General features: G+C 37.3%; 3 protein-coding genes across 3 annotated transcripts; all 3 read left to right on the top strand.

Annotated features, from left to right (window-relative positions):
* The first annotated feature begins 1,535 nt into the window (after positions 1-1,535).
* LOC135082484 (uncharacterized) lies at positions 1,536-14,231 on the top strand. The gene is made up of 7 exons (XM_063977280.1): positions 1,536-1,614; positions 2,079-2,258; positions 8,435-8,590; positions 10,470-10,658; positions 11,142-11,248; positions 12,263-12,421; positions 14,163-14,231. The coding sequence occupies exons 1-7, from the start codon at positions 1,536-1,538 to the stop codon at positions 14,229-14,231; spliced, it is 939 nt and encodes a 312-aa protein (XP_063833350.1).
* A 1,550-nt stretch (positions 14,232-15,781) lies between these two features.
* Positions 15,782-18,191, top strand: LOC135082090 (uncharacterized). The gene is made up of 3 exons (XM_063976849.1): positions 15,782-15,820; positions 16,472-16,658; positions 17,773-18,191. The coding sequence occupies exons 2-3, from the start codon at positions 16,519-16,521 to the stop codon at positions 18,101-18,103; spliced, it is 471 nt and encodes a 156-aa protein (XP_063832919.1). The 5' UTR covers positions 15,782-15,820; positions 16,472-16,518; the 3' UTR covers positions 18,104-18,191.
* Positions 18,192-19,403: 1,212 nt separating this feature from the next.
* On the top strand, positions 19,404-22,662 carry LOC135082089 (uncharacterized). The gene is made up of 4 exons (XM_063976848.1): positions 19,404-19,710; positions 20,466-20,527; positions 21,312-21,462; positions 22,477-22,662. The coding sequence occupies exons 1-4, from the start codon at positions 19,425-19,427 to the stop codon at positions 22,557-22,559; spliced, it is 582 nt and encodes a 193-aa protein (XP_063832918.1). The 5' UTR covers positions 19,404-19,424; the 3' UTR covers positions 22,560-22,662.
* The last annotated feature ends 126 nt before the right edge of the window (positions 22,663-22,788 follow it).

The raw sequence follows: 22,788 nt of genomic DNA, 5'->3' as shown, positions 1-22,788 counted from the left end.
TACGTCATAGTCACAAAATAATGGATTAAAGGTGCCTTCGATAAAGTAAATAACTTGTTTTTATTTTCTGCCTCAATTGAACTAATTAAGGTCATTTTAATGGACGAGACACTTAAGTTCTATCAGTAGAACAAAGAATATTGAGAATTGGAAATAGGAATGAATTTATTACTTACTAGCTTTTGCCCGCGGCTTCACCCGCGTGAAATTTAGTTTGTCACAGATCGTCTTAAATTATAGACTATATGTTATTCTGGGTTTATAAACATTAATACTGTAAAGTTTCGTCAAAATCCGTTCAGTAGTTTTTGTGTGAAAGAGTAACAAACATCCAGACATCCAAACATCCAGACATCATGACATCCAAACTTTCGCATTTATAATATTAAGTAGGAAGTACCTAGGATATTAAAAGCCTCATAAAATATTATGGTGATTATTTGTCACTATGAACAGGACTTGACGTAGATAAGTATCTCCTTACGAGTACGTAAGGTAACAGGTAGCTAAGTGATCACTAGGCACTAGTTTTAACGAGCTGACGGTGTGACGGTGTGGGAGAGGCTTAGTGACTGGTGATGAAAAGTGTGTGGTTTTTTATTTTAATCTTGTTTCTCTTTTTTATATCACTGCACCTACCTATGTACGCTGTATTACTGTGCAGGAGACTGGCACCGGCTGAAAACCAGCGCTGCATGGACCTAGTGCCGTACAGCTTACGCTGAGCCGGATGCCCTTGTCACCTTATTTTTAATTGTTAAGCTGTGTTAAAGTTGTATTTATTTTTGTTATGGTGACAATAAAGGTTTATTTATTTATTTATTTATTTAGTAAGGAAAAACTTGAAATTCGCTGATTGGGTTATCATTGACGGTCAAGCGGTAAACTGACTAAAGCCCGGTCTGTGAGCACGTAGAATTTTGTCCAATGAATGTCCCCAAGCTACCCATCCTCATCACTCGCTCGTAATTATATTGCTATCGCGACTGTGTGACGGGCGCTCGCAGTGAGTGTGCGAACGCAACAGCAACATAATTACGCGCGAGCGATAAGGATGCATGGGTAGCTTGGGGTCATTGGACAAAATTCTACGTGCTCGCGGACCAGACTATAGATTTCCTGCAGCAATAGGTAGGATGAGATAGAGAAATAGATACCATTATGAGTGTGACTTCATCATCATCATCATTTCAGCCACAGGATGTCCACTGCTGAACGTAGGCCTCCCCCAGTGACTTCCACATCGCACGGTTGGTAGCGGCCTGCATCTAGCGCCTTCCTGCTATCTTTATCAGGTCGTCGGTCCACCTTGTGGGTGTTTACGAGATCTAATCAGAAATGAGGAGATCCGTAAACGAACTAGTTACTGACATAGCCCGACGGATTAGCAAGCTGAAGTGGCAATGGGCAGGGCACATAGTACGCAGAACTGACGGCCGATGCGGCAGCAAGGTTCTGGAGTGGAAGCCATGTACCGGAAAACCCAGCGTGTGACTTAAACGACTAAAATACTAAATATGTTGATTTTAGCAGCCATGAAGAACAAAAAGAAAGTACAACAGAAACCTGAGTGGACCGACCAAGCAAAGTGCACTGTATCAATGTCTATGAGCTGTATGTTACGTATTTCGCAATACATTGGAATTGCGCCTGTGCTGTTCGATGGACGCTGCATCCGTGTGTCGCAGACGCTATTCGTTGTTCACTGCACTACTATGACTGCGATGAGTAAGTATACCCTAGTCTGCTGTTCTCTGCTACCTTTAGAGAAACCCTGTAAGTTAGCAGTAGTTAGTATTACCTAAATTAACAGCCAATATAAGGTTGATGTTGTACTTTATAATCTTTGATTGTGCTAATGCAGTCTTGACAAAAAGTTCAACTTCAATGATACCTATAGCAAAATTGCTATCAAATTTTAATGTAACAAGCTGTAGACTGACTGACTGTTGAATTGTTTTCCTATTTTGTTCCTTTAGCTTTTAATCTTTTTAACTTACCATTATTCTCAGAATGACTTATGGTTGGCTTAATATTGGAAGTTGATAAAGACAATTTGGCAACTCTGTCTGTTACAGATATTCTAGCCTTTTCTGCCTTGTGCGTGGACATGAACCTTGCTGTCGACCGCTCGATGCGTGTCCAAAGAATCGTCGACCGCATCCTTTGGATCATGGACTTCAGTGCTGTGATGTTCATCGCCAGCATGGCAGCTTATGGCGCTAAATCTAGGGTCACTGAGGTCATCAAGTGTCTGAGTAGGGTCCAAAAGGTGACTGATGCCCGTTTTCACAATCAATCCCTAATTTTTAAGTGATCCCTATGAAAACAAAATTCCTGTTATGTGGTACCATAGGGGTCATTTAAAAATTAGGGATTGATGGTGAAAACAGGCACAAGTTTCGTGAACTATTTCTAGAGAGACCTCCTGGTAGAGGTAATGGAAATTATGATTTTGTGTTAAACTTAGATTGGCCAATATACCTTGAAGAGCATTAAATTAAGCCACAGTTTAAATCTGGTATTCTCATACACTTTGCAGTAACTTTTATGATGGTTAATTTTGTTGAGGGTTCAACGACAGTTTAACTTTCCACTGGGACAAATTTGGCCGTCACTAGAGTTACAGCGGTGGGAATAGCACAAGGTGGACCGACGACATCATAAAGGTAGCAGGGAAGCGCTGGACGCAGGCCGCTACCAATCGATCAACATGGAAAGCATTGGGGGAGGCCTATGTTCAGCAGTGGACGTCCTATGGCTGAAATGATGATGATGATGATGAATAGTTCTTTATTTGCCTTCTCATTTCAGATAAAAAAGGCAATAAACTGCCACCAAGAGAAGGAACCAGTGTGGCATGATAAGAAAAAATTCTGTTTTCTATTAACTTTTTTACTCTTTTCATCATCCCTTGTAAGTATAGAATACGCCTACAACATCTTAGCGGATGTACTGCACAGAGAAAAAAATGGTGAGTAATAATTTTCTTTCTAATTTATTTATATGTATACAGGGTGGCCAAAACAGTGAGGTCTAAAAGAAAAATTTAGATTCCTTACATCAAGGTGTACCTAAATCACCCCCATGTATATAATACGATTGTGCTTAGTTTAGGAGATATAGTTAATTTTGTGATATTTTAAAATTTTATGACCTAGTAGGCTTTAAACATTTTTATCTTCTTTTTGGGTTGACTTTTTTCAGATTTCTTTTTTTCGATAGATTTGTTATTAATTACAGATGTTTGAAAAAAATAATCACCTTCCTATCTTTAATTCACGATACAAAAGTTTTGCTAGAAACATTAAAATTATGCTTTTATCAGAACACAATCAAATTTTCAACTTAAAAATTTAAGTAAAAAAAAGAACTTCTATAGGTCCAAATCCATTTTAAAAACTGCGCCGTTTCCTGAATATTCATAATAATACAAAAAAACATGTACTTAATGGGCCACTATTTCCTGTAATCGGTCCACTAAAGTGGTAAGTCGGAGATTCCGTTACCTGTTTTTGACTTTCTTAGAGTGAATTAATATTGGGAATTCTCTAAGTTTACATTATGTAGAACAGATTTAGAGCAGTAACTGGACAGAACATGTTTTTATTCTCAACGAGGAAGCTCTTGCCCTTCATCACACCTGGCGGAAACTGATGATTAGGCTGAAGGTGGAAGGGAACTTCAACTACTGAGGAACTATAGCTTCCTACCTCCAAATGCCGGAATACAGTAATGCTATTAACATTATTGTTATAGTGACAGACTTAGGAAAATAAAGTTGCTAGCCAGGCAGACTCAGATCAAACCCTACCGCCAACCAAACCGAGCAGAAAATTTCACCTCCACTGGGAATCAAACCCGGGACCTCTGAAACTTACCTCTTACCACTTGAAGACAGAGGCAGTTGTTACATTTTACTGTTACCCTTGAAATACCTACTACAGTGAGAAGAAGAATTAGGGATATTTGGTTTATGTTCATTAAAACTTACTTAAAATAACAATGTGTTCCAGAATTTGGAGGTAGGAAGTCATAGTTCCTCTGTAGTTGAAGTTCCCTTCCACCTTCAGCCTAATCATCAGTTTCCACCAGGTGTGATGAAAGGCAAGAGCTTCCTTGTTGAGAATAAAAACATGTTCTTTCCAGTTACTGCTCTAAATCTGTTCTACGTAATGTAAACTTAGAGGATTCCCAATATTAATTCACTCTAAGAAAGTCAAAAACATGTAACGGAATCTCCGACTTACCACTTTAGTGGACCGATTACAGGAAATAATGGCCCATTAAGTACATGTTTTTTTGTATTATTATGAATGTTCAGGAAACGGCGCAGTTTTTAAAATGGTTTTGGACCTATGGAAGTTCTTTTTTTTACTTAAACTTTTAAGTTGAAAATTTGATAGTGTTCTGATAAAAGCATAATTTTAATATTTCTAGCAAAACTTTTGTATCTTGAATCAAAGATAGGAAGGTGATTATTTTTTTCAAACATCTGCAATTAATAACAAATCTGTCGAAAAAAAGAAATCTGAGAAAAGTCACCCCAAAAAAAAGATAAAAATGTTTAAAACCTACTAGGTCACAAAATTTTAAAATATCACAAAATCAACTCTATCTCCTAAACTAAGCACAATCGTATTACATACATGGGGGTGATTTAGGTACACCTTGATGTAAGGAATCTAAATTTTTCTTTTAGACCTCACTGTTTTGGCCACCCTGTATAGAAACTGGGGCATGAATATCGGAATCTCGGAATCTCGTAATATCGGAATCTCGGAAGACGAGATCCGATATTACAATTCCGATATTGAGCGACCCAATATCGTAATATCGGAATCAGATAAAGGTTTTAATTGAGACTTTAAACAAAGCGTTTTAAAGCGCCATAACCTGCTACAAAGCTCAAAGTACATGATTGGCAAAGACCAATGATTTTCTCATGTCTTTCAACATCACTTTTTGTCCCACTGCAAATAATTATTAACCATAACATGTTCTAAAACAATTTTAGCACTTGCCGTACTTGGTCTTAGCAATGAAAAACGACATCTCAACTCCCTTCCAAACATTAATAAAATTGGACTATGGCCCGTCAGTTCTGCGTACTATGTGCCCTGCCCATTGCCACTTCAGCTTGCTAGTCCGTCGGGCTATGTCAGCGACTTTAGTTCGTAAACAGGGCTTCTCATTTCTGATTCGAACTCGTAAAGAAACACCAAGCACAGCCCTCTTCATAGCACGCTGTGCAACTTTGAGAGGCCACGTTTCCGAGCCGTATATTATCACTGGTAACACACATTGTTTGAGGACTTTCGTCTTTAAGCACTGAGGTATTTTGGACGAAAAGATGTTGTGTAGTTTCCCGAACGCGGCCCAGCCGAGTAGGATTTGACGATTTACCGCTTTCTCGAAATTGAATCTACTTAGCTGAATCGTTTATCCGAGGTTGACATACTTGTCAACAATCTCGAAAATCAGGCTCCCAACCGAAAAGAGGTAGGGCGGAACATGGTCATAAGCTTCGTTTTGTCCATGTCCAAGGCCTACCTGTTGGGAGACTCGATTAGGTCTTCGAACATTGTGCCGTGGTCTTCCAGCGATTCCGCCCTAGTACGCAAAACTGACGGCCGATGGGGCAGCAAGGTTCTGGAGTGGAGGCCACGTACCGGAAAGCGCAGCATAAGGCTGCCAACCACAAGGTGGACCGACGACCTCATAAAGGTAGCAGGAAAACGCTGGATGCAGGCCGCCACCAACCAGCCATTGTGGAAATTATTGGGGGAGGCCTATGTTCAGCAGTGGACGTCATAGGGTTGAAATGATGACGATGATGACGCCCCGTGGTTTTGTGAGTTGTACATCGATAATCAAAAAGGAACAAATTACAAGCATATTCAAGTTTTATACCACTGTCTAAAATGTTTGTAACATGTGACTTGAATGACTCTACAAATCGTTCCGCCAGTATTGGTTGAAGGAGTAAAATTTTGTTTGATACTTGTTTTACAAAAACACTTAAATTCTTTGCTAGTCCATTTCCATAATTGGCCCATTATCAGTTACCAAAATGCAATGGTTACCCATAACATACAAAATGGTTTTAAATACTTTAATATTATAATTTTAAGAAGTGTTATTTTGTACTAAATTAAATATTTTGATTAAAATCATTATTTTACTGTATACAATCGAGAAATTATACGAATATAACCAAATATACATATAAAATTTATAACACAAATAAACTCAATTCCGATATTAATATCGGAATTCCGATATTGAGATCTAATATCGGAATCCAATATCGGAAAACCCTACATACATGCCCTAATAGAAACCTCACAGAAAACCGGCGTGAAGCAGCGCTTGCGCTGTGTTTCGCCGAGTGAGTTAGGGTACCGGAGGCCCAATTGGGGGGAAAGGGATTTAAAAGGTTGGCAGCGCACTTGTGACTTCACTGATGTTGCGGGTGTACATGGGCGACGGCAATTGCTTACCATCAGGTGATCCGTCTGCTCGTTTGCCTCCATGAAGCTAAAGATAAAAATGGAGGGCAAAGTTGGAACAAAAACTTGAGTCAAATACCTACTTATATCTATCTCGCTCTCTGCGGCCCTACCTCTCTTTTTAGTGTGAACTGTAGTATTGCTATCTTCTGATTTAAATCTCCTTGTAAATTCTTCGAAATAGCCAATTCACTAACCAAATCAGTACCTCTAGTACGAAAAACTTTCGAGTTCGTTTCGTTGCGTATTCAAAGTGTCATCGAAAAATTTTGTATGAAAAATTAAACAGCGCCCCCTATATTATAGCCGCCCTAGGGGGCGCTGTTTAATTTTTCATACAAAATTTTTCGATGACACTTTGAATACGCAACGAAACGAACTCGAAAGTTTTTCGTACTAGAGGTACAGAAGTTAAACAAATAAATAATTAATATTTGAAACTAAGATTACCTAGTTAAATAAAAAATCACAAAATTGTCGGCCATTTAGGCTTAATGTGTTAGCGAATCAGGGAATTACAATCCCAATTCCTGGGTAATCGGTACCATGTGGCAACATCGGCCCAATCCGGCCCATAATGGCGGTTGTTTACTATTTTGTTTATTAAGCAGTTAATTTCGTTTGAGATTGTTTACAGGAAATAATCATTGTTTTATCACAAGAATTGGTGCAAAATTTTGTAGTGCGTGGTTGCGGTAGTACGTGGTGTCCTGGAAGTGACATAAGATTCCACGCGTAAGTGTTTATTTCGTGATTTCCGACATTGGATCATTGTAAACATTTTTTACATTTTTTACAGTAATTTCTTCCTAAAACGTTTTACCAGTAATTACACTTATCATTTTTAATGATACCTATGTCAAGAAATAAAGATTTTACATTGGTTTCATTGAATTTGAGCAATTTTATATTTTTTGTTTATTTAGAAAGAGCAAGTCTGCCCACAGAGAGCGAAATAGTGATACTTAGTTTGTGCTTCAAGTAGGTATTCGGAGTGTGGCCTCCATTTTTATCTGTAGCTTCATGTTTGCCTCCAGTCACATAAAAAAAAAAAAAAAAAAAAACCAACAGTGATACATTGAAAATGTTAGTTATAAGATTTAGACTGATAGTATAGCCAATGCCAGGTTTCCCTGTTTATAAAAGTACATTGAATTGTTCTAATAAACCAATAACCAAACTTATATACATGTAAAGTGGTGTAGTTGGTCATGTTCATGATCATATTTTATTGGTGATGCTGGTATCCGACAATCGACAACTAGTTCAAACAAATCCAAAAGCTAACATCCCCATAGTTTCGTTTCAGAGACAAGAATAAATTGAGAATGTTACTAGGTATGCAAAATCACTTGAAACCTATGTTACAGTTAAGCTTTTACATTTACAAATACATTAGTTTTTATTTCATTCAAAAATACCCAGTAGTTATGATTTTATAGGCATTCAAAGTAAAGCTTAAATTCGTTTGATTAAGTCGTTTGATTATAGAGTTCCTATGGCCACCTTCCAGCTCCATCATCAGATCAGCTCCATGTCATCATAATATTGCATGGTCATCCAAATCACATGTGTTTGCGAAATTTCAGCTTAATCGGTTGCCTGGAAGTGGGTTTTAATTCAGCTTGCAAGATTCCACCCATACAAATATGAGCCAGTCACTGTAATATGACGTCACGCGCATAAAATGGCGGGCCGGCCGCCGCCCGCACTTTTAAAATTCAATATCTTGGAAACTAATTGACGTATCGAAATAATTCTTTCACGTGTATTTTTTATTTTTAACAGAGAATACAGAAAGCTAAAAAACAAAATTAGTGAACATTCTTCATTAATAGTTTTTTCAAGGAATCCACTTAATTATTTTCTTATGACTTTTCAACTTTTTCCAATTTTTTTTGCAATCTTCTCTTTTTTTGCAGCTATTGTCGCCATCTTCTACAGCGGATATGAAGTGTCGTATATTTTGGTATTTATGGTAGAAATGCAGTTCGTCTTTACTGCACTGGAGGTGCACGAGGCTTATAAGCGATTGAACTATGCCTTGGAAAATATATCCCATTCTAAACCTGTACACAGTGAGTGCCATTAACAAAAATAATAATTCTTTTGGATCAGTTTGTATGGATGTCTGGATGTCAACATATTTGTTACTCTTTCACGCAAAAACTACTGAACGGATTTCGATGAAACTTTACAGTATTATTGTTTATAACCCAGAATAACATATAGGCTTAGGCTTACAAAAAAGCGCCATCTTTCAACATTACTTTTGACGTTCGTAGTAAATATTCATGCGGACGTGTGCTATATTCATGGACATGACAAAAGCCTTTGATCATGTCGATCATGAAGTCTTGTTCATGAAACTGGTTAGATATGGTATCCGTGGTATTGCTCTTGACCTTATTAAATCGTATCTTCAAAATAGAAGCCCAAGCACCGAATTAGTTCAAATCCGAAGAAAAATATACGTCTCAGCAGAGAGTAATCAAGTGTGGAGTGCCGCAAGGTAGTGTCCTGGGCCCATTACTATTTATTATCTACATTAATGACATTATTTAATCTAGTTTACATCCTATGGTTATTTTTGCTGATGACAGTACTGTTTTTATCGAAAGTGATAGTAAGGAAAATTATAAAGAAGATATAAATGTAACTCTTAATAACATAATTGAATGGTTAATATCAAATAATTTAAAAATAAATCTAGAAAAAACTCTGCTTATGCAATTTACACAAAGAAAGATTAATCCGGTAAAAACTCATAAAAAACTCATAAAACTCATTTTTTTCTGTAAATAGGCTTTTAAAAAGCACTTTTACACGTCCCAGTATTAACCCTACCACTGCTTCAGGACAATAAATGGGCCAGTGCTGAGAAGAAGCAGCGCAAGAAACTCAGACACTATTGTCAGCCTCTTTTCTAAAGGTTTATAATTATGTTTTCAAAATACATAGTTATAAATATTTATAAATGCGAGCTAGGCAGTTAGGCATCCCAAAACTTTTTTATCTTTTAAATAATCATCGACTTTATAGTAGCCCTTTTTCATTACGGTACTTTTAATATGTGCTTTGAATTTATGAATGGGTAGTTAGTTCTACAACAGTTTGTGGTAATTTATTAAATAATTTAATACATTTCTCCATGAATTACCAATCTTATGCAGTCTGAAATTTGGAACGGCAAGTTTATTTTTGTTTCTTGTATTAAAGTTATGCAAATCGCTCTTTTTCGTGAATTGCTCTATATTTTTGCGAACATATAAAAGGTTTTCATAAATGAACTGTGAAGCTACTGTCAGTACAGGTAATATCAGTAAGTTATGAAAATTAAAATATACTCGAGACACGTGCCACTAAGTTTCTGGGTATCTATATTGATAGCAACATGTCGTGGAAATTTCCTAAACACTCGACTGAGGTATGTAAAAAACTGTACAAATTTTCATATGCAATATATTATAAACTTGCAAAAATAGCAAATCGCAGCACAGTCTTAACAGCTTATCATGGATTTGTGTCCACTCTGCGCTATGGCATAATATTTTGGGGAAATTCAACACATAGAGAAACTCTATTTCGCGCCCAAAAACAATGTATCAAATCTATTTGTGGTCTGAAGCATACAGAAAGTTGTCAGCCTCATTTTAGAACTTTAAGATTACTAACAATACCGTATCTGTATATACTGAAATGCTGTGTTTTTGTGAAGTGTAATCCAGATCTTTGCCAGACCAGAGCCTGGAAAACATCATTTATGCTTCAACCACACCAACGCGTGCCAGTCCGCGCGACCTGTCATTGGCCTGTGATCGCGCCGGCGATGGCGATTTGCATGCGTTGGTGTGTTTGAAGTTTTAATCCTTCTGATAGGGTTGATTTTACTACGAAACTGTAGGTATATTTTGTTGTGTTGTTGTCTGTATAATGATCGATCACTGTTCCTCTTAGATGTATCAGCTACCCGCAACCCAACTAAGACAGTGGAGGAGAGCATCCATCGCCTTGCATTAGCATATACCAACCTTGGTCTGGTGGTGAAGCGGCTGGAGAAGGCCTTCAGTGCCATCCTCATCCTTTTGCTGCTGTCCGTCCTGCTTCACTTGGTAATATCGCCGTACCAGTGGATTTCATTCCTTAGTAAGTGTGAGAAATTTCCTTGTATTTGTATTTGTATTTATTCTAGAAGGCTGCTTGAAGGCTTACAGAAAATCCAACGCGCCAACAAGTTAAATAGGTACAATCGTGCAAATAATATCAATTAAAAATGTCAATAGGTATTGTGTACAATTGTCAAGTAAAACGATAACAAATCAGTCAAATAAAATCAAAAATTAAATGTTATCTTACGAGTAAGAATATCTTTGTAGTTTTTCTGTAAATTAAGTATCTTTACCTTCTTTCTCCTTCTTTGGTTACAGTCTTAATTAATCATTTAACATGCGTTACTTTTTCAATATGGCAGCAATAGCTCAAAAATGGCTCAAATATTTAATACGTTTCTAAGAACCACCTCTCGGTTGGGTAATTAGAAAATATGTAGTTAATCATTTCAAGAACCTACTTACAAAATTATTATTGATGTTTTAAATGTTCCTGTATAACTTATAACCTTTTCTTTAGCAACAAAAGACCGTGTGAACTACGTGCAATTGACGCTGGAGTTGTTTTGGAACATACTGCACATAACACGCGCCGTACTGGTCGTCGAGCCCCCTCACCTGACGCAGGTAGAGGTAGGTACTTGTTATTTTTAAGGTCTATGTACAGTCACGGAATGAAAAGGTTCGTCAGTTTTCAAATTGATTCCTTCAACGAATCGCGAGCACATATTAGGTACCTTTTGAAACTATGTTACAGAATAATCTCAAATTAGAGAAAATAATCTTTAACTGTTCGTCAGTAAAGTTCAAAATTAATCAGATCAAAGTTGTTTGACGATTTATCTTGTCAAGAAGATTATTATGATTGATAAACTAAAACTTACTTGATCATCACTTACCATCAGGTGAGATACAGGCCAAGAGCTTCCTCGTTGTGGATAAAAAAAAAAAAAAAAAAAAAAAAAACCTTCTTGTTGGTTCAACCTGCCATTATTATGTCTATTAAATAAAAAAAACTATTGTCAATTGGTCAATGTCATCATTGCATTGCACTGATGGGATAGAAAAATAAACAAGCAAAACCTTATTCGTCAGCAAACATCATATTTATTTAAATGTTAGCAGCACTGTTTCTTGCACTGTTATGTTGGCAGGTTTGACTCTTTGGTGCAAGCGAAAACCGACACTAAGGTGACGAACCTTTTCATTCCGCGACTGTACATAATTATTTGGGACATAATAAGGAAATCCAAAAATCTTTTAAATACATTGTTGCTAGAATATTGTTATGATGTTTGGACTACGTTTTCTATCCGTACAACGTAAAATTTCATCAAGATTTAAAACCATCGAGAAGAGAGGTCTTGGTAAATTGAACCACTGACAGTAAAACTTTTTTCATGAACAAAGTTTCTGTCACAACCAGCAACATTATAAAAGTGGCCTTTAAAGTTGACATTGCAATGTGAACTTACGCCCGTATTCACAAACATTACTATAAGGACGCACAGGGTGACATATGAGCCAATCACAAAGCTCTATTCAACGCTGTGCGTTCGATTTGCTGCTTCACTTAAGCAAGCATCGTTTGTGAATACGGGCGTTAGTGTACCTATAATTGAGAATGGCTACTGTTTCTAGATGGACCGCACCCAAACGCTGGTGAGCCAGATGATCCTTCAGAACCACGACATCCAAGTATCTGAAGAGCTGGACAAGTTCTACAGACATATCCTAATGAACAAGGTCACCTACACCCCGATGGGAATCTGTACGCTACAACGACCTCTTCTGACCTCCGTAAGTACTTTAAACTTGTCCAATGTCGATGAAAACACCACAGGTAGCTTCTATAAAAAGTATGATATTAGCTTGATAAACAATGAAAGGAACAAGGCTCACAGTCACCATGAAAGAAAAACCAAACAAATTGCAAATGTTCTACCTGCAGTACTAAGATAAGTCTATCACATGGCACAGTGTTTTTTTTTGACCCGAAAAAGTGACATTCTGTTTTTATCACTAATATCCAAAGTTTAACTTATTATTAATGTTAGACTAAAACACCCAGGTGACAAATAGCTATTGTAGATAGTTTTTTTTTTAATATTTTAGAAAATTTATTTTGTACTGGGTCAAACTACAATTTTATTATTATTTAAAGAAACGTACACACTAAGCTTCTCTTTGCATTGCAGGTAGGTAGGTTGGTGTATGGCTATTTTCTCTTTTTCTACGCCGAAGTAGAATCTCTGCTTAGGTCAGATACATTTCTTAAAATAAGCTCTATCACCTAAAATTTTTCTATATTCTAACTCGGCCGCAATTTCGAGAAAAAATATTTTTTCCAAAATGTTAGGATTGTCACACAAAATGACCTTACGTAGTTCCACTTTCTTTAGGGTTCCGTGGCCAAAGGATGCTAACGGGACATAATTAATATTATGCAAATATAAATACCACTCCTGATGATCAAGAGTCTTCATATATCTTAAAAGATGATGAAGAAACAGTATTCTTGAACACTGATGGTAATTTAACCACAGAATAATAATAAGTACTATTTAACTGATAACCTACCTAAGACAAATTAAACACATAATTAGGACCGATTAGCATCCTTTGGCCACGGAACCCTAAAGAAAGTGGAACTACGTAAGGTCATTTTTTGTGACAATCCTAACATTTTGGAAAAAATATTTTTTCTCGAAATTGCGGCCGAGTTAGAATATAGAAAAATTTTAGGTGATAGAGCTTATTTTAAGAAATTTATCTGACCTAAGCAGAGATTCTACTTCGGCGTAGAAAAAGAGAAAAATAATAATTTCTTAAATTTAAAAAATAATCATACTGTCGTTCCTATCGTTCGTTTCAGCCGAAAGACGTCCACCGCTGGACAAAGGCCTCCCCCAAGGATTTCCACAAAGACCGGTCCTGCGCCGCTTGCATCCAGGTACTTCCCGCGACCTTTACCAGATCGTCGGTCCACCTAGTGGGAGGCCTGCCCACGCTACGTCTTCCAGCTCGTGGTCGCCACTCAAGAACTTTCCTGCCCCAGCGGCCATCAGCTCTTCGAGCTATGTGCCCCGCCCACTGCCACTTGATTTTAGCGATTCTGCGGGCTATGTCAGTCACTCTGGTTCTCCTACGGATCTCCTCATTTCTGATTCGTTCCTATAACTACTACTAATTACAGGTGCAATAATATTCGCCATACACCAACCTACCTACCTGCAATGCAAAGAGAAGCTTAGTGTGTACGTTTCTTTAAATAATAATAAAATTGTAGTTTGACCCAGTACAAAATAAATTTTCTAAAATATTTTTTTTAAAATAATCTATAGCTATTTGTCACCTGGGTGTTTTAGTCTAACATTAATAATAAGTTAAACTTTGGATATTAGTGATAAAAACAGAATGTCACTTTTTCGGGTCAAAAAAAACACTGTGCATGGGTCTCAACTTTGAACAGATCCCAAGTTTAAAAATTAAGGAACCAATTTAGTCTTTCGAGAGCTCTAATTGTTATTTATCTTTACAGATACTGAGCAACGTTGTCACTTATCTGGTCATCATCATACAATTTAAATTGTTAGAATTGAGCTCTTAACTTATTATAATAATATAGTTTTATCTCGACTATTTTATAAGGAAAGATAGTGTTAATATAAACTTGATTCAATTGAATTCAATAAAATAACTATTAAAACGATGAACGTGTTTTAACTTGCTATCTTTCTAATGTACCTAAATGCAATAAAATGTGTATTTAATAAGCATTTAATTTTTATTATATTCTTCTAGCATCTGTTCAACCATCAAGCATTTTTCCGCTACTTCTTCTGGTGTATATTTTACTTCACTGTTAAGATTGTCTGCTGCTTGAGAACTAGTTTCATCATCAGCCCCATCTGGGTCATCCAGGCCTTCTACTTCATCGAATATATCATCAGCAATTCTCGCATTGGATCCATCTTTGCTTGCAGCTTGTTTTTCATCGCTAACATCTCTTTTATCCAATTCTTTGGCATTATTATTATTATTAATATCGTTAAACGCCATGGGATTGTCTGTTTCTAAAATTTCTGGCTTGTCCTGAAGTGCAAATAAGAAATATTCGAAGAGTACTGGTATGTTTTGGAATATGTACATATATTCCTCTCTCGGACTTGCTTCTTCTTCAGATGATTCTAAAAATAACAATAAAAATATGTTGAATATAATCGGTATAAACAGCTGCACCGTTAATTAGACTTTAACATAAATATGATAACCCTTAAAATAACCTAAAGGAAATCTTTGGACATTCTATTGATAATATTCACCAAGAGTATAACATGAAATAATCTAGAGGCTTACCTTCACCAAATGCAATAAACGAGCCAACACAAAGCCAAAATATGGCAACAACTGCAAAGAAACTCAGATAGCTCATGACGAAAGCTGTTTTAAGCAATTTGTCAATTGACACTGCAACTGAAAAGTGTGACAAACGTTTGAAGATACTTAGCCTAAACTATGGAAGAGATAAGATAATGGTAACCAATTATGCAGGCATGCAAAGTGAGGCAATAACATTTTTTGTGGTGTAACTAGCTTTGACGGGCGGCTTTTACTGTATCTAATATGAAAAATCATCAAGGGTTAGATTAGATACGCATTACTTACTTTTATCATGATGTCATGAGCTGCTTGCTCTTAACATTGACATAAAAAGGTTACCTATTTATAGTCGAGTTTAGGTTCAGTCCAACTAAACCATCAATATCTTCGAGTTAGTTGATTCATAAGATTCAAAATCATTAGAATTTAGTATTTTAAAATTCTTAATAATGGTTTTGATTGGGAAAGCCCCAAATGCCCCACGTAACGGGATAAGGCGAGGCGGAAGAAGAATAAGATAATGATGTTCTTGAAAGATTTTCGACGATTTGAGTTTTCGGTTAGAAATCCATTTCGACACCTATTGTAGATATTTATCAAAATTACCTACCTACACAAACAAGAATTGGAGAGACACTTGCGTGTTTCATATCATAAGTTTCTGAAACATAAGATATGAAACATGCATCATAATAAGTAGGTACCTACATACTGTAATTATATTTTCAAGTATAAAATACAGAAAGAAAAACGAAATTTTATACATTTCCAAAATGTCTTCGGTACGAGTGTTTCTGCTATTAGTTGGAGTGCTATGTAAGTATCTATTTGTCATCGTCATCATCAATTATACCAGTTCATTCCATTATTAGAATTGAAAATAATGCTCTACAAATATTTTTAAATACATTTTCAATCGCTAAAAATGAAGTTATAAGGTACGGTGAGTTAATTTTTTTTTATTAGAGAATAAATTTTATCATAATACCTACATTAACTTATCATGAAAGCATGCCACTATTAAGCAATTGCTACTGAGTAGCACGTGTGTTGAAACAAAGCTACAACAAGCATGTTCATTTCGAGTTGTTCGAGCACTCTTATTTTAAGCATGCTAATAAGCATGACATTTAATAAACCGTATTTGAAGAAAATATTAAATCTTTACGTTGCAAAATTTGAATTTAACGGCCTGCAACCCGACCATAAAAAAATTAAGCAACAAAGTTTTACTCTTTGGTAAATATTTAATAATAACGCCTGTCTACACCAAGATGATGCCCTATGGCACTTTTTAGTCCCTCTTTTTCCCACCATTTTGATTGTCCACCAGCGGAGTTTTCTCCGTAATAAATTAATTACTTGCAACTTGACTCTCGCTGTACGGACATTAACCTCAACATTCACTCTTCTATATAACTATCCAAACTGCATCATATTCTTCGCTGAAGTCACTTATATTTTCAGACGTCCAGCTAGTCTCCACCAGTCGCATACCCAGATCGCCAGACACCATGGAGATAGAGTTCCCTGACTACTCCTACCATAGGGAGAGCAGCCAGGAGTTCAACGACCAGAGACAAGATGAGGAGGAGTACTGGCAGGGGGAAGGGGAGAAGGGGCAGGGGCAGCTGGACAAGATGGAGGAAGAAAGGTTGGTTTAATTTTAATTGAAGTACAGTCACGGAATGAAAAGGTTCGTCAGTTTTCAAATTGATTCCTTCAACGAATCGCGAGCACATATTACCTTTTGAAACTATGTTACAAAATAATCTCGAGTTAGAGAAAATAATCTTTAACTGTTCCTCAGTAAAGTTCAAAATTATTCAGATCAAAGTTGTTTGACGATTTATCTTGTCAAGAAGATTATTTTGATTGATAAACTAAAACCTTCTTGTTGGTTCAACCTGCCATTATTATTTCTTTTAAATAAAAAAAACTATTGTCAATTGGTCAATGTCATCATTGCATTGCACTGATGGGATAGAAAAATAAACAAGCAAAACCTTATTCGTTAGCAAACGTCATATTTTTTAAAATGTTAGCAGCACTGTTTCTTGCACTGTTATGTTGGCAGGTTTGACTCTCACAGTACCTAGTGCAAGCGAAAACCGACACTAAGGTGACGAACCTTTTCATTCCGCGACTGTACATGAACTTGTGTGGTTTTTAATTTCAATGATGCTTACACACATTATTGTCCTGAATCAGTGGTAGGGGTAAAAGTAAAATTGGAATGTATAAAAGTCGTTTTAAAAGCCTAATTGTAGATTATAAATGAACTATTGGTTGAGTGAGGTCTATGGACGTCCTGTGGCTGAAATGATGATGATGATGAAATGGCCTTTATGACTTGACACTCTATGTAACATTAAGCAGCAAGGGAACAATGGAAGGAGAATGAATTAGTAATCTTCACAAAATCATACATGTTACTTTTCAAAATATTTATGTTTTTCTTCTATTATAACTTACTAGCTTTCCGCCCGCGGAGCTTCGCCTGCGTGGAATTTTGTCTGTCACAGAAAAACTTTACCGCGCGCGTCCCTGTTTCAAAAACCGGGATAAAAACTATCCTTTGTCCTTTCCCGGGACTCAAACTATGCCAAATTTCATCAAAATCGGTTCTGTGGTTTTGGCGTGAAAGAGAGACAGACAGACAGACAGAGTTACTTTCGCATTTAAAATATTAGTATTGATTTCATAGTAAAAGTAGTAGTACTGGTAGTACCTAGTTTGACTTTTCATGACTTTCAAAATTTCCTCAGACAAGAAAACAGAGAGAACACCGAACAACAATACGAAAACGACCGAGAATATTACGAAGGGGAACGAGACGCGTACAACAAAGAAGCTGGAGAGGAATACGACAAAAACAAAGAAAAATTAGACGAGCACAACAAAAACAACGAGGAACACCTCAACGATAGAAACCTGGATAACGATAAAGCAAATAAAACGGCGCAGGAGTATAACGATGATATGAATAGTAAGGGAGAGAGGTATGAGGGAAAGGGACAGGAGTATACCGATAATAGGCGCGATGACATTGAAAATTATGAAATGGAGGGAAAAGGACCCTCTGTTACTTACCATTGATTTTACTTTCGAAATTGCATTGTTAAAGTTTTTCGATTAATTGTTATGTAATAAATAGTTACCCATTATAATAATGACTTGCAATTTATGAATGACTTTTAATTTATTCGTCTATGGCCTTACCTGTGTTACCTGTGTGTGTATTCTGATGGTCGCTGGAAACCATTTTTAACTAGGTACCGAACCTAGGAACGAACTAGGAACGAGGAAGACGAAACTAAAGCTGCTGGAAATCGAACCCAGAATCCAAAATAACGCCCGTATTCACAAACGATGCTTGCTTAAGTGAAGCAGCAAATCGAACGCATATCGTTGAGTAGAGCTCTGTGATTGGTTCGTGTGTCACCCTGTGCGTCCACGCGCACTGTGAGACCTCATAGTAATGTTTGTGTCAAAGTCTACTACAGAGGTGTAATTATGAACTCATAAAGCCCAAATTATCGTCACTCATCGCTCGTAAATGCAGAAAATTATGCATTTAAGCCCATTCCCATTTTCTCAGATCGCTCTACATAATAATACACTTCGTGAGGATAATAAACACATAATCACCTTCATCGTGATTTACTCCGATTATTTCAGATGCGGAAACCATTAAAATTATATCTACTAACAGTATGTTTGTATGTAGTTTTGTCCAGCCATGTTGGGTTCTACTTCCCTCATCTTAACTTTAATCATCATTTCAGCCATAGGACGTCCACAGCTGAACATAGGCCTCCCCCAATGATTTCCATAATTACAGGTTGGGAGCGGCAGTAGCGGCCTGCATCCAGCGCCTTTCCACGTCGACGGTGCACCTAATTATACAGTCATGCTAAATTAGATTCTGTGATGGTTTTTATGGTTTGTATCTACCTGTATGTAAAGTCATCAAATTCGACGAACAAAGTCAGAGCATATTGGTAGAGTCACACAATTCAGAGATGGATAACATTTCCATCACAAAACAAAAGCTACATTTCAGATATGTATTCAATTATTTTTACATAAAATTATGTACTTTCTGGTGAAGGTACGCAGTACGTACCTGGATACGAGCAGTGCAGGACCGGCCTTTGTAGAAATCCTTAGGGGAGGCCTTTATCCAGAAGTGGACGTCATTTGGCTGAAATTTCACACGAAATTTCATAAAATATTTTATTGTTTCGTGGCAAACTAGCTACGAGGGTAGAACTCCACAGCTAGTATCAAACCTTTAAAAAAATCTCCACACTCAAAAAATGTTTGCCACCTCATCGTCAAATCAAAAACGCAGATAAAAGCGGAAAATCTAGCACATTTTCATGTTCAACCTAAACACGTACCAGGGCAACAGAAAATGTTGAGAGTGGCACTCGTAGTATCCATCTTTGTCCTATCACTGGGGGGTTTATATTGTACTCCAGTTCAGACATCTACCAAGCCCGATGACAGCTCGGCCAAGCACGATGACAGCTCGGCCAAGCCTGTTGACAGTTCTGCCAAGCCTGACGATAGCTCTGTCAAGACTAAGGAAGTGATAATGTCTAGTGGACAGGACATGAGTTCATCAGAGGATGCTAATAACACTGTTGACCTGATCACGTTCATGAATCAGTGCAATGAGTCTTTTAGGACCGATATGGGTAAGTTTATGAGCCTCTACGAAACATTATTGTGTTTAACTCATGGTTTAATCATAAATAAAACTACAATCTGAGCAGACCTTAGGCTAGTATAAAATGATTTTAAGATAAAACAAAATAGTTAATACAGTGTGAGTCTTGATAAAGTGCACATATGAAAATAGGTGAAACTGGACCTATTTTTACTGACGGAAAAAAAATCAAAAATATCTTAAATGTAAAAATACCTATTATACATTTTTTTTTTCAATTACTTATTGCAAAGAAAACGTAGTAACTTTAAAACTAAGATGCATATCCTGATAAAATAAAAACAGTAATATTTTATTAGGATATACCTCTTAGTTTAAAAGTTATTACGTTTTCTTTACATAAATGATTGAAAGAAGAAAAAAATCTATATTTTTTTAAAATCTCAGATATTTTTTGTCATTTTTTCCGTCGATAAAAATTGGTCTAGTTTCACCTAATCCTGTCTTTTTGCAAATTTTAGAAATAATTTAGATACCATGTAACAAATCTCGTTATAATATTATTTTAACATAAGGTATGTAGGTAAAGTTATGTTTTGTAGTAGTGCTAGAGTTAAATGAAGTTTTCCTTTTATTTTTTTAAGTTTTTCACTTACGAAAACTGTTATAAACGACATTAGGTACCTAATTACTCCCTAACTTGCCCTCTTAACATGATTGGTTATTGCGTAACAGCTCATCATTTTAATAATGTCACAGTAATAATGTCTTTCAATTTTCCAGCGTACATAGACGCACTAATGGAAAGCGGTAGTTTTCCGGACGAAACCGATAGGACCCCGAAAGTAAGTTTGTGTGAATATGAACCATTCCATCTCGACTTTCATCTCCAATCGCGCGCGAATTGCGCTCCATTTTCATTCCAGCTGATGTGCAATTCGGTATTACGGTATAAAGTTCACGCTAACAAAGACGAAACAACAGATTTAGGCACTTTCCATTAAAAGTCCGAACACCTTATTTTTAAAAGTAAAATTAATAAAACACAGCAAAATAATATTCGTGGTGTTTGACTTTCGTTTGAGAAAAAGTAGCTTTCCGTCAGCATTGTGAATTTTGAATTTGAATTTGTAAAGGCGCAGTTGCGCTCCGTAGACATTTCAGCTTCGTTTGAATTATCTGTCAAAACTATATACCGCGACACGGATTTGTCAAAAAGCTGAATTTCGTTCGTCATCCAATCGTGATGCAGTTGAAAATTTTTAGCGCAATCGGGGCCCTGCATTACTGGATCCCGCAATACTAAATTGCCGTGGGGCCCTTATTATAACACCAATTGATGCCAACTACCCCATTTAGTGTAAATGATACGCAACCTTATTTAAAACTAGCGGCCGCCCGCGACTTCGTACGCGTGGATCCTGTTTTACTCCCTTAGGAGTGGAGTTTCGTAAAATCCTTTCTTAGCGGATGCCTACGTCATAAGTCATAACATCTACCTGCATGCCTTTCATACCGATCCGTCCAGTGGTTTGGGCTGTGCTTTGATAGATCACTATGTCAGTCAGTCAGTCAGTCACCTTTGAGTTATATAAATTTAGATTTTGTTAAATACATAAGTTATTGCAGTGCTACGTGAGGTGTGTCCTCGAACACGTAGGAGTAGCGTCTGAAGAGGGTGCGTTCGACGCCGCGCGCGCTTCCGAGGTGTTCGCGGGAGAACGAGGCGGCAGGGCTATGACTGATGTACAGGGTTTGGCTGAAGCTTGCGCTGATCGTAGTTAAGTATAGGAGACTCGCCTTTAAATACACAGCAATAAGACCCAAAGTCACGCGGAGCTGAGGTGTTCGCGGGAGAACGTGCCTGAAGGGCCATGACTGATGTACAGGACTTGGCTGAAGCTTGCGCTGATCGTAGTGAGTATTCTCTTTTATTCTCATAGAAATAAGTTCCAATATTGCGCGCGCAGCCGAGGTTTTCGCGGGAGAACGAGGCGGCAGGGCTATGACTGATGTACAGGATTTGGCTTAAGCCTGTGCTGATCGCAGTAAGTTTTTTATTATTTTATTATCCACAGCGAGGAAGCTCTTGGCCTGTATCTCACCTGATGGTGAGTGACGATCAGGCCGAAGGTGGAATCGAGCTTCACTCGGAATCCTCAACCACAGAGGAACTGGCTATCTTACCTCTAACTGCCGGAACACAACAATGCTGTTAACATTGTTCTTTTGGCGACAGACTTAGGTAAAATAGTGGTAGCTAGCCAGGCGGACTTCAAACAAGCCCTACCACCAACCAAACCGAACAGAAAAATCTGCCCCCACTGGGAATCAGACCCGGGACCTCTGCGTCTGAAGCAGGTGGTCTTACCAGTAGACCACAGAGGCGGTTAGGTATTTTCTTTTATTGTGATAGCAATAAGATCCAGTATTTCGCGGGCAGAAATAATTTTCCTCGGGAGAACAGGGCGAATGGGCTCTGTATGACTAATGTACAAGACTTAACTGAAACCTGTGCTGACCGTAGTCAAGTCTAGGAAATTTGTTGTTTTATCCGAAGGACGTCCACTACTGAACAAAGGGTCCCTCAGGATTTCCTCAATGACCGGTCCTGAGTTTCCCGTATCCAGGAGCTTCAACCACCGTCTCTGATTGTCGGTCCAGTGGGAGGCCTGCTGACATTGCGTTTTCCTGTCCGAAGTCACCACTCGAGTACTTTTCTGCCACAAAAGTCATGCAGCTATGTAACCCGCCGACCACTGCCACTTAATTTTGGCAATTCTATATTTTCCAGACGAATCATGCAAGTGCGAGAGATCCTACAGATTCATGAGGTGCCTGATGGAAGCAGAAATAAAGGAATATTCCTCCAATTGAGTAACAATACTTCTGTGAAGAAAACAACAGGCGCTGTAAAACTGACACGGAACACGAATAGATATTATATTAGTTATTTAATTCAATAAATGGTCATAAAGAAGTTCTTTCTTACTCCCTGTATTTTAAGTCCTGCCTAAAGTCAAAGTCGAAAGGAAGGAGGAGCTATTTCTATAAGTTAAGAAATAAATATTTCTCCGTATTAAACATTTCCAGTGTCGAGAATTCA

This window comes from Ostrinia nubilalis, chromosome 21 (genome assembly GCF_963855985.1).
Source record: "Ostrinia nubilalis chromosome 21, ilOstNubi1.1, whole genome shotgun sequence".
Classification (NCBI taxonomy): Eukaryota; Metazoa; Arthropoda; class Insecta; order Lepidoptera; family Crambidae; genus Ostrinia; species Ostrinia nubilalis.
Note: the sequence above shows the minus strand (reverse complement) of the source record. Positions and strands in the feature narration are given on the sequence as shown.